General features: G+C 35.1%; 2 protein-coding genes and 1 non-coding gene across 3 annotated transcripts; all 3 read right to left on the bottom strand.

Annotated features, from left to right (window-relative positions):
• Positions 1-13386: 13386 nt before the first annotated feature.
• Positions 13387-15422, bottom strand: LOC113712797 (large ribosomal subunit protein eL15). Its single transcript, XM_027236377.2, has 4 exons — positions 15353-15422; positions 15067-15233; positions 14047-14244; positions 13387-13775 (listed from the first exon to the last, which is right to left on the bottom strand). The coding sequence occupies exons 1-4, from the start codon at positions 15354-15356 to the stop codon at positions 13530-13532; spliced, it is 615 nt and encodes a 204-aa protein (XP_027092178.1). The 5' UTR covers positions 15357-15422; the 3' UTR covers positions 13387-13529.
• Positions 14381-14496, bottom strand: LOC113713145 (small nucleolar RNA snoR109). The gene has a single exon (XR_003453473.1). It is a non-coding gene; the product is annotated as a small nucleolar RNA snoR109 (small nucleolar RNA).
• A 754-nt stretch (positions 15423-16176) lies between the features above and the next one.
• On the bottom strand, positions 16177-18685 carry LOC113713074 (PHD finger-like domain-containing protein 5A). The gene is made up of 2 exons (XM_027236793.2): positions 18386-18685; positions 16177-16764 (listed from the first exon to the last, which is right to left on the bottom strand). The coding sequence occupies exon 2, from the start codon at positions 16720-16722 to the stop codon at positions 16390-16392; it is 333 nt and encodes a 110-aa protein (XP_027092594.1). The 5' UTR covers positions 16723-16764; positions 18386-18685; the 3' UTR covers positions 16177-16389.

Genomic DNA, 18685 nt, shown 5'->3' with positions numbered 1-18685 from the left:
TAGACTATTTCATATATTATTTAAATCAATGCATCTAGAATTTAAATAAATTGATTTTTAATAAAAAAACAATAATAAATTCAATGATAATAACATAGTGATTAATCAACTATGTATAAAAAAAGTAATAAAAATATTAAGTACTTTATTTTTATGTGATATATATTTAAGTATTAAGTAAATTAAAGTTCTAGTTTGGTAATATCTTTTTAAATATTCAAGTTGCTAGTAATATATACTTTTTTAATTATGAAAAGTACATATTAGTTTTATACACTATATAGTTTACCTTGAAATTTTGTAATAGTGTAAACAAATAAAACAAGAATAAATTACAAATAAAAAATAATTATAATAAGCTTACAAATGAGTAATACTAATAGGAAAGTGAAAAAAATAGTGACATAAGAGAAGTGAAAAAAAAAAAAGAAATGCTAAAAGAAGTAAAAATAAAAAAATAAAAGAAAGTAGTGGAAAAGGGAAAATATGGGAATTAATAAACAAAAAAGAAATAAAATAAAATAATAAGGGCAATTTTGTTTTAAAATATCAAATAGAGCGCAAAGTGCTTATTTAGTGGGAAATGTACTTGTACTTTGTAGTTTTGTATGTTTATAGATTTCATGGGAAAATAATTTATATTAAAGCGACTTTGAATATATGATGGGTAATTTGGTTGGAACCCATTCCTTAATTCAATGGAATTATTATTTGATAGAAAATTTCATGAATTAATCTTTCATCATTGGGGTGTGAATAGCTCCCTTATAAAGGATTTTATAGTTTCTGTGGCGTTTAAGGGGCATCTTATGTATCCAAATTGGATTTACGTTCAAGTGAAATCAAACCCATTCATAGTTCTAAATGAACTACCATTTGATTGAGAAATTTTCACTTTCTTTTCCTTTGAAAAAAAATTCATAAAGTCCCAGTGATGGGTGGAATTTTCCCTAATGACCTTTGAGAGAATCAAACTTATGAAGTTTGCGTGATTATTGTCATTTAGATAATCTTATTAAATCACAGGTGACTTCACCTAGATTTCTTTCCGTTTGAGGGAAATATTTTGAATTCTCTAAGAATTACAAATTTTTATGATCAGAGAATTGATTTCAATACCAAATTGACATTCATTCCATTCCATCCATTGTTACTTGAAAAAGATCATTTCAAAGGTCGAATTTACAAATGAATGCTATGATAATTCTATACATTTACCAAACAAAATAAAGGAATTCCAATATTTTCAATTCTATGGAACCAGAAGCAACCTTAGTTTAATTTCCACGCCTTCAAAGACATAATGGGCACCGCAAACATGCTCTGAAGACTAGGTCATGGATTTGTTTTATATGACTTGCCTTAGGAGACGCAAACATGCACTGAAGCCAATATTGAAATTAAAGCCCTTTTCTGGTGCGAAGGCCAATTTGATTAAATTTTGATTTCACACATTGGAGTGCAAGATAGGTACAAGAGCCAAGTCAACCTCTCTAGGCAGCGGGTAGTATGAATTATGAAATTGTAGTTACAGAGCCAAATTGGGTTTCAACACATTAAATTCAATAATAGGCAAGCAAGAGATAGCATAGCTCTTCAACTCAACATTTTACGCTCTCTTTTCATTGTAGCTTAAATTAATTTGTTAAGGCATAACGAAAAAGAAAATAAAGTTGAAGGATATTAACATCCAGTATGGGTGAAGATTAATTGGATTATAACATCAGACTTCGTGTAACTTATTTCCCAAGAAAAAGAAAAGGAAAAAAAAAAACGAAAGACTCATCCATCCAGCCAGAACAATGGTCATGAAATAAAATAATTTGGTTCTCGGAAAAGCTATCAAATTCGATAAATATGTAGAAGCTAGCTGTTCTTCGGTTGTTTTGAAGAGAACAGACAATCGTTGGCTTTTCCCATCTTCAGCCATCCAATTACAAGAAAGAAAGAAAGAAAGACTGTTGCTGAACGGGCAGCAAAGAAAGAACTCAATCGCAAAGAAGATTCTGCAGACCAATAGAAGAAATCAAATAGTACTAGAACATGCCAATTTAATTTTTAAAATGAACTTATAACTTCCTACAAACAAACAAAAGAAAAGCTGCTGCTGCAACACGACATCCAATGAAGAATGAGCAGGGCAGAGGCAACAACAGACAAAGGAATTAAGAAAAATCCGTACAACCTCACCAATCAAGTTCCTAATTTGCAGCAATGAACGATGAGCAAGACGTCCCCAGGAGAATTATTTTACCCAAAATATCACAAGTTCACAACTATACTATAGTGCAATCTGTTGGTGTCTTACAATTTCAGGTCTTCAATTACAGTAAGCACTCACTTGTTCCATTTTCCCATCTTGCCAGAATTAAACCTATTGATGTATAAACATATGGAGTCCGAAGATCAGAAAGAGGAGTTCCTTCAATTTTATGGAAAAATAGTTAGAAAAGCCATTTCTCTGAGGCCACCGCACGCCAAATACAAGAATTGCGTAGGTGGCATGGTTAGAAAAGCTCCATAAAGGCGATATTATCAAAGCCACCAAATCATTGCCACCACACCCCAAGATACCATAATAACCCCACCACTCCCAATTGAAAATGCAAGTCTTTAGTATTAGCTTAGATTTACTTCCCTAATAAAAATTTCAGCAGCAGGAGTATATAGCGACAGATAAAAAGAGCAAATAAGTGCAGGATTTTTAATGACTAGGGACAAAAAAAAATATGCAAAACACTACAATATTATATTGATTGATAAGAAACTTTGCAGCAAGCCTTTGACACCTTCCTACACTAGTAACTTGCAACCTCTCCAAATTAAAATGGTCTCTGGAGAGTGCTTTAGGCAAGAAGCATACTATTTAACACTAACAACCGAACTTTGACACCTTCCTAGTGACACGAATCGCACTCTGTCCACGCGTGATCGTGCCCGTCCGTCACTGGCCGGTCATTCATGCAGTACCATATATAGTGTCTCAATAGAAAAATCAGGACCCCAATAGACCCATACCTCAATCCCCCAAACAAGTAGCAAGCCATGGAGGCTTGCCTAAACCATGGAAGCTACAACAAATATTGCTAGAAGTATGTAGCAAGCCCTAGAGGCTTCCGAAACGTTCTAGGTTGTTCAAGAGTCTTATGAAATGGTCTAGAACTTTGTACATAAGAGTTGATTTGTGTAGATGTATCTAGAGACTAAATATAGGAACACTTTGTGTAGAAGTCTCTAAAGACTTGTATAATTTTCTTGGCTTGCCTATAAATAGGACAAGGCCTCTCATTTATAACCATCTTGTACAAGTGTTCATAAGTGCAACACAAGCTTTCCTTAGTCTCCAACGTTTTTCTTCTTTGTTCACTACTTTAGCTTTCGCACATTTCCGCGCACTTAGACATAAGGCTGAACTAACAAACCGCTCATAGCTCAAGTCCTAGATACTCGCTAGTGCCGCAAGGTATGTTGGCTTATAGAAATTTAAGTAGCCCGTGACACTAGTAACTTGCAAGCTTTCCAGAATGTCTCCGAAGAGTGCTTTAGACTAGAAGCAGACCATTTGACACTAACAACCAATTAACTACTTACTTCCCTAATACTTAACTTTTATGATATAAATCTTTCCCTACCTTTTTAAAATTAGTGTTTGATTCGTATTCAAACACATTAAAAAACCATATAATTTCTTAAAATTGTGGCTAACACTAAAAATTCATCGATGTTTCAGAGCCTTGTGCTTATCACACTGCTCCTGAGACTTGAATCGCATGCCACAATATCCATACTCAATTTTGAGCTCATCATGAAGCCATCTATTGTGTTTCATCATGTCTCTTGCCAACCCCCAACCCACATTACATTTAAAACAGAAGTTTTCAATTCTTCTTTCCTTCCCCTTGTCTTGCTCCATGACTTCAACTCTCTTTCCCCTCTTTTTCTTTTTCTTTTTTTTTTGTAACACTTCTCTTCTCTCTTTTTTCTTCTTTGTCTCCTCTTCTCTCGTTTTGCTTTGCCAATGGATTGGAGAAAGGTTTCAGTTTTATAGTGAAATATACGTATTTCAATTCTCAAAATGAACTTAAGGTCAAAAGTGTCTACGTCACTGGAAAGAAGTAGCAACAAAAATATCAACACCATTGTGTGGTTAATCTCCACGAAAAGCACCACAAAACATCCAGTTTAAGACTCAAGAAGGAGAGAAGTTTAGACAGCCAAAAGCGTATGTTTACTGCATACGCAAGACTTAACAAGTCCCCATAAAATGGTGACATATACCAAGAAGGGAAACCAAACGGAGATAGATACCAAAGAAGGGAAACCAAAAAAGGAAGACAGATACCAAGAAGGGAAAATGGGCTGGGAAGACTTCTTTATATCTCTTTAAAAGGACAACAATATCTCTTTATTGCTGCCAGCCAGTATTGTAATATTAATCAAAGAGTAATAAAAATTTGAAAAAGGAGACAATAATATCTCTTTATTGCTGCCAGCCAGTGTTGTGATTTAATTAAAGAGTAATAAAACTTTAAAAAGGATGAAAGAGAAGTTTTGCTAGCTAAAAGTGTATATAGCTAGTTAAAAATGTGTATTACCTACACAGGTAAGACTTGCATGAGAAGTCAACAAATAGAGCCAGGGAGGGTTCCTTGCTATGTTTTCAGAATCGGACCGAGTATCGACTCGGTCAAGCTCAGGGGTCAGGGGTCAATGGGTTCAATCGGATTCGATAGGGGTTCAACCGGATGACGTCATAAATAAAAATTACTTAAAAATTAAAATATTATATGTAAAATACCTAATAACATGTTAATATTAATAAAGGTATATTCATATATATTTGATGTTTTAAATATATTTAACAAGAAAATACAAAGAAATTAGAACAATCAAGTAACAATTTATAGTATTTAATGAGCATTAACAAGTTTAGAATTAAAATTATGGACTTAATTGAAAAATAATGCCAAACTTTAAGAAAATATTGATAAAGTATGAAATATTTGAGTTATATTAATAATTTTTAACAATCTAGGGGTCAAAACATAATATTGAAAAAGCTTGAGTTTTTTTTTACAAAAAAATTGTTTGAACTGAAAAATCCGATTTTTCCCGGTCAAACCCGATTTTTGACTGGATTTGACCGGATTTTTACTTACCCGGTTTTTAAGCATGACTCGGACCGGACACTTGGTCGGTTCCCGATTCAACCGGTCGAACCGGCCGGTCCGGTCCGAGTTTTAAAACACAGGTTCATTGGTGGCCAGACTGACAATAATATTGCTTTATTGTTGACAAAACAATATTAATTGAAGTCTAATAAAAACTCATAAAATTAAAATTAAAAATAGAGAGAAGCCTAGCTAGCTAAAAAGTGTATATTACCCAAGTACGGGTAAGACTTGCACGAGAAGTCACTATAGAATGAAGAAAACGCTCAAGGTGTAAGTCAATTTTGATCGAATTACTCGGTTGTAGGGTCATGCCAATGCATGTCCGCCCCGACTTATTTGTAGTACAGAACTAGGGAGACCTTAGTCATACAAGGCAAAGTTTAGAGCCATCCATAACCTTATTCTCATTTTAATTGTATTTTATAGCACATAAGTGAATCATGGCAATGCTTATTCTTAAAAAAAAATTAAATAGACTACATGTCATTACATATGATCTAATGTGAAAGCCTAGTCAAGCCACTAATAATTAAAATTAAACTATCTTAATGTAATTAATATGCCAATATCAAAATCGTGCAAGTAAAATATCTAAATCTGTGAAAAATCACATAAGGTAAAGCGTTAATTCCACATACAAAAATCTTTTTCTCACGTTACCTCTGAATCAATTTAACTACACAATTTTTATGTGAAAAATAAAAAGACTATATGCACGATATATATGTATATATAATCTCTTTAACTTATAGACGAGATCGCTAATATAAAAATTTTTTCCAGCAAGAATGTGACCTAGAAAATCAAATTTTTTCTGCTTAGTCTTCTAATTTTTTCTTCTATTTTCTATCAGGTTGCGCTCATAATTGTGGATACTTCAGATTCAAGACCATTATTAAGTTATGTAGATGTAACTTTGTCTTTTTATACTAACATGTGCTTTTTACTTGAGCAATTTATGAGAAATTATACTTGCTATGCTAATTGTACCTATTTGGAAAAAAAAATCAAATAATACATGGGATGGATGGAATCGGTTTTAAAGTCAATGGTGCAAAGTAAGAAAAATGTACTCCCGAAGAAGGTCTTTTGGAATTAATCTTGAGATAAAAAGGCCTCAAAAATAATGCAAGTTCAATAGAAGAAAAAAAAATATAGAAAAGCTAACAAATAAGTAACCAACTGTTGAATGCAAAGTTAGATTCATTTTCTTTGTTGAACTGATAAATCCAAGAAAGTGGTATAGTAATATAACCATATGTCATTCGTAAATTACTAATAGTATTCTAACAAATTAATCCAAAATCTTGAAAAGGAAAAGTTCCAAATTATTTTAGTTTTTCCATGAAAAAGAGTTATTAGTTGTTGGTTTTTTGGGACATAAACTAAGAAACAACACCTTAGTGTTACAAAAAAAGCTTATAAGAGACTTGTATTGAAGGTAGAAAATGAGCTTATGTTCTACATTCATCAATTCACTATTTATAGTGATTACATGAAACAAACTAGCAAAATATCCAACTAACAATTATCCTAAAAATCTCAACAAAATATAATTTTCTTCTACTAGCAAATCTTATCTAAAATATTTGTTAACAAACCAACATGATCTTTGGTTAACAAATATCCTTATTTTCTAATAACTAAATTATTTTGATATCAAACATAATCTAGCAAAATATGTAGGAAAAGTTGCATATCCCAACATTAGTCCTAGAAACATACTATAAAAATTACCGGTTTTCCTAGTTCATGTTTTCTTTTTTCGGGTAATAAGTGAGGCTGTGGAGCTTTTTTTTTTTTTTTTTTGGGGTCATGACTTTTTCTCTTTATCTAGTTATAGGAATGGAGTTTTTTTTCCTTTTCTTTTTTTTTTCCACTAAATTCTGGGTCAATGTGCAGTAAATGGAGGCTTCTTGGCCTTCTTCATCTTTGTTAAAGAAAGCTTTAACTCTTTCACCAAGTCTATCCGCGTGTCAGGTGCTTGATTTCCTAAGATAAATGGTACGCACTTCTTTTTTTGCTTTGCTTTTGTTTTGTTTGATTCCTCCATCCTTTTTTCCCCAATTTTCAATTGAACATTGATTCTTCCCACGATTGCAAACATCAATTCCATTGCCAGCTTTCGAAAATTTTGGATGTTTCTTGCACGGATTGCTTGGTGGGAACTCTCTTGCCTATGCTTCGGGGATTTTTTATTTTTATTTTTTTGGGTAAGCAAAGATGTCTTGATTACGTTATGGAACCCAGAGGCCCCCAGCAAGTGTAAAAAATTTACACTAATTTTTGTAGGACGCATTACTCCTTTATTTAACAGGCAAATAGTCATTTCCCTTTTCATTGCAATAGTGAGATATTTCATTTTGCTTTTTTTTTTTCAACTACGTAATTCCTCGATAAACTTTTTCTGAGACCCTAATTTACATTGCTATTCCAAAAGTTTTGGAAACACCTATATTCCAATAACGTTTCCTTCTTTTATTAGTTTCTTTTCCTCCTTTTCCTATCCTCTTCTGGTGCTTATATAATCTCTTCCTTAATCATCTAACCCTACTCCCCTACCCTTTCTCGCTGCATCCCTCGCTCTCTCATACAATTAAAGGTGCCCCTCGTCTCCTGGAGTAATTGTTTATATACAAATGCTTATCTCTCATTTTTAAATATCTTCAACTAATTATTTTACTCCGTATTTGTATTTCTTTTTCTTTTGGGTAAAGTACAAATGTACATCCAATGTCAGCATTTGTGTGCTAATGTAAAATTAGATGCAAGGATATGCTTATGCAGCTGCTTGGAACTTTAATGCATAATACTCTTGCATGACTTGCGCTGACTTTTCTCTTCTAAATTTTTGCACCCGCTTGACCCTAAATTGTTATGCATTTTGATTTTTTGAGTTTGTTAAATTTTTTATATTACTCAGTTAATAGTTATTGGATTTTAAAAAAATACAAAAAAATTTAAAATATGATATTTATGAATGAGAAATACCAATGTAATAGAGTGGAATAAGGAGCAAGAGAGAAGATCGGTTATGCTGTGCGCATTATTATAAGCCTCCAAGAATTATGTAAGAATGATGCATGAACATTACATTGCCTACTTTCATTTATCACATGAGTAGTGAAGTGATTTATGATGTTTCAAGAACTATAGGGTGAAACATAGAGAATGCACGTTGGAATTAATCGACGAAAAGTTTGACATTTTGCTATCTAAGAATAGTCGTTTGTTAGCATACCAAACTTTCAGCTTTCAGTTATATTCACTCCTTAAGAGTCCTAAAATTATCAGTAGCAATTGTACTGTGCAATAATGTGCTTAAAGATTTACTTCACTTACTCAATTGGGTTAGTTGTTCATTTTGAAAGGGATTTTGAATTTTACTGTGTGATTAATCGACGAGTACAGTAACTTTTGTACTACATAACATGAATATATTAACTGAATTTACGTAGGATGAATATTGATGCTGTGGATATTTACATAAACATTAAAAAAACCATGCACCAACTCTCCTAATGACGCTCGTAAAAGAACTGCTACTAGTTGACACATTGCTAACTCTGCAATAAAATTCGTTTTGTGGTGTATTTCATGTGTATGTATGCTGAAGGAATCCATATGTATTTGTTTCTTTTTTTTAAGATTGAAATTTGTTACTAGTTGTGAAACCCTTTTTGTTGTTGTTGTACGGATCATCTTCACACTCGACATAATATATGGCAGATTGGGCTAATCTTATACCAGAGTTGCTGGCACAGATAGCCCAACGACTTGCTGGCCATGACTTCATTGTCTTCTGCGCAGTATGCAAGCAGTGGCAATCTGCATCGCATACTTTAAAGGAGAAACCACCTTTGCCTCCATGGCTGGTGCTGGTGCTTGCTGAGGAGGAAAAGGTAGGACTTGATGACATTTTTTACTGTGCTTCTTGTTAAAAATGGCAATCTGCATCATGGACTTTAAAGTAGAAACCTCTCGTACCTGCTTGGCCCGTGCATGCTGAGGGAAAGGTAGAAACTGATGACATATTCTTCTGCCTTGATTGCGAAATATATCAATCTGTGTCCTGTTATACTTCGAAGGAAAAATCACCTCCTTTACCACCATGGTTTGTGCTATGTTGAGGATGAAGATGGATTAAAAAATGCACCAAAAATTCGCCATTTCTTTAACTTGTCAACTTTGAAGGCGTACGAATTTGAGTTGCCCGAAGCTTCGGGCAGGAACTGTGTGGAGTATCTTACGGATGCATCTTTACATTAAGCCATGATTTACAAATTAATCTTGTGCATCCCCTCACCCGTAAACAGATTTCCCTTCCTTCCAAGCTTGCCTTCAGTGATCATTATGCCTACCATCACGAATATAGGCCTCAGGAACGCTTTCATATGTTTGTACTAGAGGTAGCATTGTCCTCAAATCCTTGGCTTGATGAAAAGACCGGTTTGCATGACAATCACACTCATCGGGAGGACTGCTGTGTTGTAGCTGCAATATACGGCGAATTGAGGATATTGGCATTTGCAAGGCTAGGAGATGAGGTGTGGACTACTATTCGTGTCCCTTCCAAGGCTTATTAGGATATTATTTTCTACCAGGACAAACTGTATGCAGTGGATTGCCATGGAATTGTGGTTGCTTGTGACATCGATGATGACAAGACTGGCGGCGATGGACCAAGAGCGAAAATAATTGCACCAATTCCTTATGAACCTCCAGATTACACTCAAAAGTACCTGGTTGAGTCATGATCAGGAGGTTTTTTTTACTAGTTTCTCGTACTCGTGGAGGCGAGGAAACTGAAGATGGAGAAGTGCTGAATTATTTACACAATTGGTTTTTCTGTTCTGAAGCAGGAGGACATGCTCGGTTGTCATGATCATTTTAGAAGGAAAATATTGATGACAATGAATATCTTTACAAATGGACAGAGGTGAGCAGTTTTGGGAGACCGGGTATTATTCCTTGGTAGAAATCCATCTTCGTCTTTGCCTGCATACAAGTTTAATGGATCCTTGAAACCTAATTGCATCTACTTTACAGATGATCAAGAGGGAGTCTAAACATGGGAATTTTCAACTTGGAAAATGGTACAATTGAACCCCATTTTCCCGGGAAGTCCCTCCATCCTGAATTCCCACCTTTCTGGTTTATGTAATGTATCGGGATTTAGGAGTATCAAACATAGCATTCACAGTTTGCAACCCAATACTACTCTGTGATGAACTCATAATTGAAGAGCTGGCGAGAAACATTTTTGCCTCAATATGATTCCCTCCTCCTCTATTGAATAGTGTCAAAACCGCTTGCATGACTGGTACCCTTTTAAAAAGAATAGGATGGGAGTACGGAGGTTTACTTGTTACTTTTTTTTTATAATTGTTTTTACATGTTATTTCCATAAACATCATAAATGCATACCATCTCCTCAGACATTATAAACATTATAAGAAAAAAACTTCATAATCATCTTAAAATATTCAAATTTAGTTTAAACTGTATAACATTTTTGTAGTTTAACATTAAAAAATGATGTTAAAAAATTTTAATTAAACATTTTATTTGACAGTAAAGAGTGAAAAAAAAAGTCACTTAATAGAGAAGAGGATAATACCTAACGTTGAATGTTTGCTTTATGTAAAAACTTCTAGAATTAAACTTTTCAAATACAGAGGAGATATGAAATGACCAATACATAATACAGAAAATAAAGTCTCAAATTAATAAGAAAGCCATAACAATTAACTTCAATGATTTGTAAAGAAACAAAACAAGAAAAGATGAAAACGCAAGCCCAATATAATACAACAAACTCTAAATTGGGAGGTAAACAACACATTATAATTGAGGGATGGATTAAATAGTACAGGGAAAAAAGTGTAAGTGAAAGATCCGAATTCAAAACCTTGCACTTACACTAAGAAAATAATAATAATAATAATAATTGTCACACAAACTTTTTTTTTGACGTTCATGTAATAATGTTTTTAGAAGATAAAGACATATGGAAAAGTAAACTTGACTACTACAATTTAGGTGTTTCTTGATACAATTTAGATTTTTCCTAGGGCAAGTGAAAATGGGCTTTTCTTAGATTTTTGTGAGGAATGACATTCCAAAAAAAGTTGAAGCAAGCTTTCCGAGAGAAAAGGCCTTTCCAATAGAAAGTTGCATACTTAATAGTGGAATGGGATTGAATAACATGTAAAGGCCTTTCCAGCTTACCAGACGTGAGGTAACAGATGTAAAGGCCTTTCTCTATCTTTTTAGTTAAAAAGGTCACTCACTAATAAAAAAATAGATATTTTTTGTCGAGGCTTTGGTGGGGTGGGATTTAAGGGTTCAAATCTTGTCTCCCATCAAAATGTCACTCTCATGGCTCTTCTTCAAATCCAGGCGGGTGCACTATGCACCCGTCTGGTCTGATGGTGGTTCTGTTCCCATCGATCCCCCGTAAGTTCAGTTGAACCTCCCCCTAGTTAGAGTAGGAGTAGGAGTAGAAGTAGGGATGATAATTGACAAAAAAAAAAAAATGCAAAAAGGCATATAGTTGTTGTCACTCAACTAATAATAATTTACAATATTGGTCCAATATTGCACATATATTAGTTTAAGTGACCTTTGTAGTTACAAAAATTAAATGACAAAAACAAGAAATTTTTAAAAGTTTAATAACCAATTGCTTCACTACAAGTTTAGTATAAGTCTTTATTGTTTACTGTGTGGAGGGTTAATACAACTAATCTTTATTATATCTCAACAACATTGAACTTAGATATACCTCTGAATGCGGTGCTAAACAGACCTGCAGCATTCAATCTTTCCGGTCTAAATCCATTTGACAATAGCCTCTCACCAGTTGCCCAAACTTGGTTAATGGATATGGATTACCCGTTGTAACCTTTTGACTATATTTTGCAAAGTCAATGAATTTTGAATAAATTATCATTTTAGAATAACCCATATTCTTAATCACTACATGTCTTATCATCTCGACAATAATAATGGTAATACAATTGCATTCACTTATTTGGTATAAACACTTTTCTGTCACTTTTTGTGTAATGTCAAATGTACCCTCACCCTCATACTCCACTCATTACTTGTGCTCAATTGATAGTCAAAATACTACTGACCAAAAACTAAATCAATCTAATGCCCATGGGTTTCTTTAACAATCTCACTCAACTACTATTTTTTCCTTATATAACCAATATAATTTTCACCATAACTACCTAAGAATATGCTGCCAACATAACCAACATATGCATAACTATCAAGATAATTATGAACTAAGTATAAAAATTCACATACTCACTCTCCGTTTCCAAAACCAACCAGAAATTCATTTGCCATAAATTATTAAGCACTCCTCCATGTAAGGTGTACTTGTAATATTGATTGGATTTCATTATATGACAAACTTCACCATCTCCAAAGACCAAGAACACTAGCAGAGTTTAACATGCTCTGTTTCATTCCCTTAGGGCTGGCACCGTTTGGATTGATGGAAAGGGAAGGAAAGGAAAGGAGATTAGTGTAAAAGAAAAGAAAGAAGAGTATAGTAAATCTGAATCCATCCATCTTATTTGGATTATGGAAGGAAAGGCTAACTTGGAGCTCAGCTCAGATTTGGCATTTCATGTTTCCTTTCTACTCATCATCAGGTGCAGCACATTAACTAATGTTAACCTGGATACTATGCTAGGTACCTTACAAAGAAATAGAGATATCCATCTAGATAGAATAACTGCTCACTACGTTTTAATGAGTAATTTTGATAAAAGGGCATCCCTAGCAGCACACTAGCAAAGGGATCAAACTTTCAAATTATCCCAAGCCAAAAACCAATTAAACACTGGGCAAAGAAATAAAGCAGACAAGCATCTAAGCCAACCTCCATAAAGGCCAATCCAAAATAACTCTTTACGTGATAGGTGAATTCTCAAAGTCCAAAAGCATCTGCACAGCACATCTAGAACCATACTTGATCAATGCCTTCCACAGAGCCCATACAATATTCTTGATAATACGGACATGCGAAAAATCAAATAATTGTCCACTGAAACGAGGATTTTCAATATGATCTGTTGTTCGTAAGCATCAAAATGCTCGCATATTTTGCAAGCCATAATCCTTAATTTTCAACCAGGGATGGTAGTTGTACCATATTCTGATAAAAGTGTAATCTGTAGAGAAAATGTAATAATCAAACAGTACCATATATTTCAAGCTACAAAACATACAACTCATCATCAGGACTCGGAAAAATTAAGTACGATTCCACAAAATAGCTGGTTTACCAAAAATAGAAACAGTTGAGTGCAAAATCCTAAAACAAAACTAAGATCAGCGATAGCGACGAAGGGAGAGAGTCTGGTTCCTCTTCCATGTAGCCCTTCTCGATGGCCGTGCTTTGTGGTGCAAATGCCCCTTTCCTCGGAGACCTCTGTACTTCTTCCCAGCAGAGGTAAGTCCCCGAAGCTCTCTGTGCTTGTGGACTGGCTCGCATATCCAGTGAATCCTAGGGTCATTTCGTATTGCAGCATGGGCAGGGTCAACCAAGATTACCTCATAGTACTTGTAAGTAGAGTCCTGCATTCAGGAACATGAAGAGTTATGCATGAGAATACATGACATACAAAAACAAGAACCACTCAAAGGAGCATGCACACAGTTCTAATACTAAAACCACTAACGATCAGCAGAAGTGCACAATTTTCAAAGCAAGAACTAAAAATAGTCACCATTCAAGATTCTCATTGATAAGCAAAATATTTATTATCCATCTAGAATACATATATTAAGGTTCAATCGGATCATTTTTGTCATACTGTAGCAGAATGACAACTGTATCAGCACCAACCTCATTAATCCAGTAAGAGTTGAGAACCCTGAGACCACCCAGTTTCCTACCAGCTCGCTCCTCTGCCACTGATCGCTTGCTGCGCTGAAATTTCAGCTGAGTAACACCCTGGTTTGTGGGTTTTCCATACACAATGCCCTTAGGAACTGGCCTCTTTCTTCCACCACGTCTCACCCGAACACGGTAGACCACGTAACCCTGAAAAGAAAACAATCATAAACCACACTCTAGAACTGCATCTGCAGGTGAGCACTATAAACCTTGACCCACTCATGTTTAATGGTTAGTTGCAGCCAATGCACATCAAAAAGAAAAAGAAACATAAAATTTCAGAAAATGTAAGGAGTTCGGTAAGCAGATATGTCGACATGCGAGATCCCTCCAGTTGGAAGGAATCCCGCAAACAACAACCGGCCAGTTAACTCCTATTCATTCATTTAGCTACAGCCACTTTGGCAATTCAAGACGGAGGGCACTACAAAATTTCACCCTTCCCTTGGTACATGTAGCTTTAACTTCTTACTCAAAAATTCAGGATTTCCAACATTATTAAACAAAATCATAAACCAAGAAACAGCAAGTCCACATGAGAAATCATAGTATTTAGAAACAAGATAAATTACTGGTAACAGAAAAAAGTGAAATAGACAAGTTATTCTCAAAACAGGGTTCTCTCCAAGAGGTAAAATAAGTCTTCAAATTCCAAGTGGACGCTACTAAATTTAAATGGATTCAAAAACCGATAAGTTTACAGCTAATAGAAACATTTAATTGGCTTGCTTAGTAGAAAAATTGTTACTCCATAAAACATTACCAGCTGAACATCCTATATTCACAAAAGAGCTATAATCAAAGTATTATAGCTGTAACTGAAGAAATCAAGCCAAAAAAGACAGTAGACAACAATGCTCAAACCATATGAATCACATTTTCTGAATATTTACAGTCAAACAAGTTAGAGACAAAAAAATTCTAAAAATAAAAAAAATAAATAAAGAGAGATAAAAATCGGTTATGAACCTGCTTGGCCTTGTAGCCGAGGCGGCGAGCCTTGTCGGGTCGGGTAGGCCTGGTGACCCGGACAATGGAAGGAAGCTGACGATACTCCCAGCAGCGAACCCTCAGAAGAAATCTCATCACATCAGATTGCTTCTTTCTCCATAGCTCCGACACGTACGTATATGCCCCTGAGAAAACGAAGGACTATTAGACCAAAAAAATGCACTGAAAAGGAGAGAGAAATTAGCAGAAAAAAACAGAGAAATGCGCCGGCAGCAGCAGCGGCGGCGGCGGCGGCGGCCTATACCCATGGCTGAGCTGGTTTCTCCTCTTTCTTACTCCCTCTCTAGGGTTTAGGGCTTCGAATCAGAGACCACTGCTCCTGCTAAATGAGATATTTATATCGGGCGTGGAGATAGGGCTGAGATGGCTGTTGGGCCGGCCCTGTTGTTGACCATAAACGTGAATTACCAGCCTCTGCATATTGGGTTTGAAATTTGATTAGGTATTTAATCTGAGCCCAGCCCAAGTTTTATTTATTTATTTTTTTACCAAAATTAAACAAAATGAACATGATGATGATCAAGTTTTTATTGTAAATTACATTGACCACCATTGAACACATTTTGTGATTTATAAATAAACTTTTTTTGCAGATTTTTCGTCACCTTCTAGACATTCCATTTTTTATTTATTTTTTTCGTATTGTTTAATGTTTAATTTCACTAACAAGTAATACCATGTCCGTTAAGGTAATAAAAGATTTTAAATAATTACTATTTTGGAATTTTAAATAATTATTATGGTGGCATTATATATAACAATATTTTATGTAACATAAATACATCATTAACACAAAACTCTACACCATTTTTGCCATAGTAATATAATTTCAGTAACACCTATTATGTAGTAGTACATTGGTGATGATGATGTTGAAAATGTTGAGTAGTATTTTCCAGAGCTACTATTGCTAATATTCAAGACGAGCTTGACATGTAAAATCACTTTGATACTAAAATTGCATTTATTTTACAAAAATGAATAATAATAATAGATACTTATTAGATAGAAAGGAGCAGCAAATGTTTAAAAAAAAATAATAAAAATACATTTAGCAAATCATGGCAATTCCACAAGGCCAAAACTATGCCAATTTAGCACCATGTAACACAAAAGTTTCTGTCATTTTCGAAGTCTACAGAGAGGCAGAGTTACAATTAACTCCCAAGATCAACAAACATGAGGTCTACATGATGATTCTCATTTTGTCTTTCTGATGGTACACAAGTCATGATCAGCAGCCACAATTAGTGAAAGCAATGACTAGCTAGTACTCTTTTATCATCTTTTCTTGAATCCATATTTCTTGCGCTCGTAGAAGAGATCTGTTTTGGCACTCCCCAGGTTAACGATTTTCGGACACCCATCTCGATCTTTCTCTTGTTGCGTACACTCTTTACAGTAGTAAGCATCTGAAATTCCCACACCCCCACAGATGACACAGCGGCCCTGAAATGATCCATAGTTGCACTCGTCGCAAACTCGCACCAGTGTGCAAGGACGCACATAAGAATCACAGATGACACATTTTCCATCGCATTTTTCACAAAGGCGTCCAATGGCGATTCCTGGCTGCTTCCGGCACATAATCAAATCAGGATGATGCTTGGCCATTGTTTCAAGAGGATGACCTTAGGCCCCAATGTAAATCAGTACCTGCAAAAATTTGGAGATCCAAGAAATTTACTCCAATGAGTAATAACAGTTTAAACTAGGGGTGTGCATTCGGTGCAAAAACGGTAATTCGGTGCAATGAATTCGGTTATTAAACCTATAGAAATCTAAACCGTTTTCAATTTCGAATTGGCCATAACCGAATTCATTCCGCAACCGATTTCAAATTCGAAAACGGTAATGAATTCGGTCTAACCGAATACATCTATTACAAAAAAATAATACCCTGTTATCAACTTAAGTTTGCAATGATTCAGTATTAACGTCACCAGATTTGCATATAATGCACACAAAGAAATTGGGTCAGGGACATTTTATCATATTTCTTTTGGACAGAAACCTGTTCAGCCCAAAAATATTCTCCTGTTGGATCAAGACTTAAATCTAGGTTGTTGGCCAATATAATATTCAAGGCCAAGAATAGACCAGTTTCAAAGAAGCACAAGTGCATAACTTCATCCAGAATGTTGGCAAGACCTATTAATTAAGAGAATCTCCCACGGACAAGGAGGTAAAATTTTCATTTTAGCAAGTTTTTTCCCTTTTAATTTTTCTAACGGGTAAAAGGTGGAATTTTTCCCCAAGGCCTTAACTTTTAAAGGCTCCACAACTGGAGAGAGATTTCTTATGTATAAAATACAAAGCTTATGTTATATCAAATCTAATCTAAACTACTACAAAAGTGAGAGTTTGCAATTGGAAGCTCAGATTTCGTCCCCTTATCAATTAGGGGTGAGCATTCGGTGCAAATGCGGTAAATCGGTGCGCTGAATTCGGTTTTTTCGGTTATTGCACCAATAGAAATCTAAACCGTTTTCAATTTCGAATTGGGCATTACCGAATTCATGCGGTACCCGATTTCAAATTCAAAAACGGTAATGAATTCGGTCTAACCGAATTCATCTATTATGTAAAAAAAAACCCTGAAGCAAATTAAGAGAATATATAAAACCAATCTTTATAGTTCAGCAACTACCAACCCCCGCAAGCCATGAGAAAGCTACAAATATTAGACTGAAAATATGTAAAGAAGCGAGACATATGTAGGCCTTCTACTGGTTTGTAGTTATAAAAGCTCAATTGCTCTCTTCGATATGTTCTAGACTTGCTCCAATGCTTTCCATTACTTATTCAGGAGCTGATTACTTTTATTGAGCTTATTAAGGTGACCTTTCTGCTTATTTATACATAGATGTTTCTTCTTTTACACATTGCAGAAAATTCATATCCAGAATCCTAGGTACAACTTCTGGAGCCGTACTTTCACTAGATGTGCACCAGAGATTGAGAATCTCCACGGACAAGGAGGTAAAATTTTCATTTTAGCAAGTTTTTTCCTTTCTAATTTTTCTAACGGGTAAAAGGTGGAATTTTTCCCCAAGGCCTTAACTTTTAAAGGCTGCACAACTGGAGAGAGCTTTCTTGTGTATAAAATACAAAGCTTATGTTATATCACACCTAATCTAAACTACTACAACAGTTAGAGTTTGCAATTGGAAGCTCAGATTTCGTCCCCTTATCAATTCAGGATAACAAATTTCCTAGTCGACCTTGGCCCATTTTAATGCCAGAGACACGGAGCCAAAAACAGAGGAGCACTTACCTAAGCGAGCCAGAGATGAGCAGTGATGAACCAGCGATGAACCAGTGAGATCTTGGTGCTTCGTCTTCGACACTCGGCAGCGATGAACCAGCACGGCAGGACACAGCCGACAGGAGACGTAGAGCGCGGCGGACTGGCGGAGGCCGGAGAGGGGGAGAGCAGCTTCGATTTGGGAATTGGGACTTGGGACTTGGGAGTGTTAGTGCTGTGAAAGCCCTAGGTGACGGCAGTCACGGCACCATGCAATATTGCAAATTTGCAATGGTTGATTTCTCACTTTTCATCAGCTGAAGATGAAAT

This window comes from Coffea arabica, chromosome 10e (assembly GCF_036785885.1).
Source record: "Coffea arabica cultivar ET-39 chromosome 10e, Coffea Arabica ET-39 HiFi, whole genome shotgun sequence".
Lineage (NCBI taxonomy): Eukaryota > Viridiplantae > Streptophyta > Magnoliopsida > Gentianales > Rubiaceae > Coffea > Coffea arabica.
The sequence above is the reverse complement of the archived record's forward strand: the minus strand, read 5'-3'. Positions and strand labels throughout refer to the sequence as shown.

Excerpts from the sequence above, each read along its gene's own strand:
- LOC113712797 (XM_027236377.2), bottom strand. Across the intron at positions 14,245-15,066 it reads TCGGCTACAAGGCCAAGCAG|GGTTACGTGGTCTACCGTGT; the intron begins GTTCATAACCGA and ends TTTTCTTTTCAG. Across the intron at positions 13,776-14,046 it reads ACTCTTACTGGATTAATGAG|GACTCTACTTACAAGTACTA; the intron begins GTTGGTGCTGAT and ends TCCTGAATGCAG.
- LOC113713074 (XM_027236793.2), bottom strand. The coding sequence starts at position 16,722 with ATGGCCAAGCATCATCCTGATTTGATTATGTGCCGGAAGCAGCCAGGA.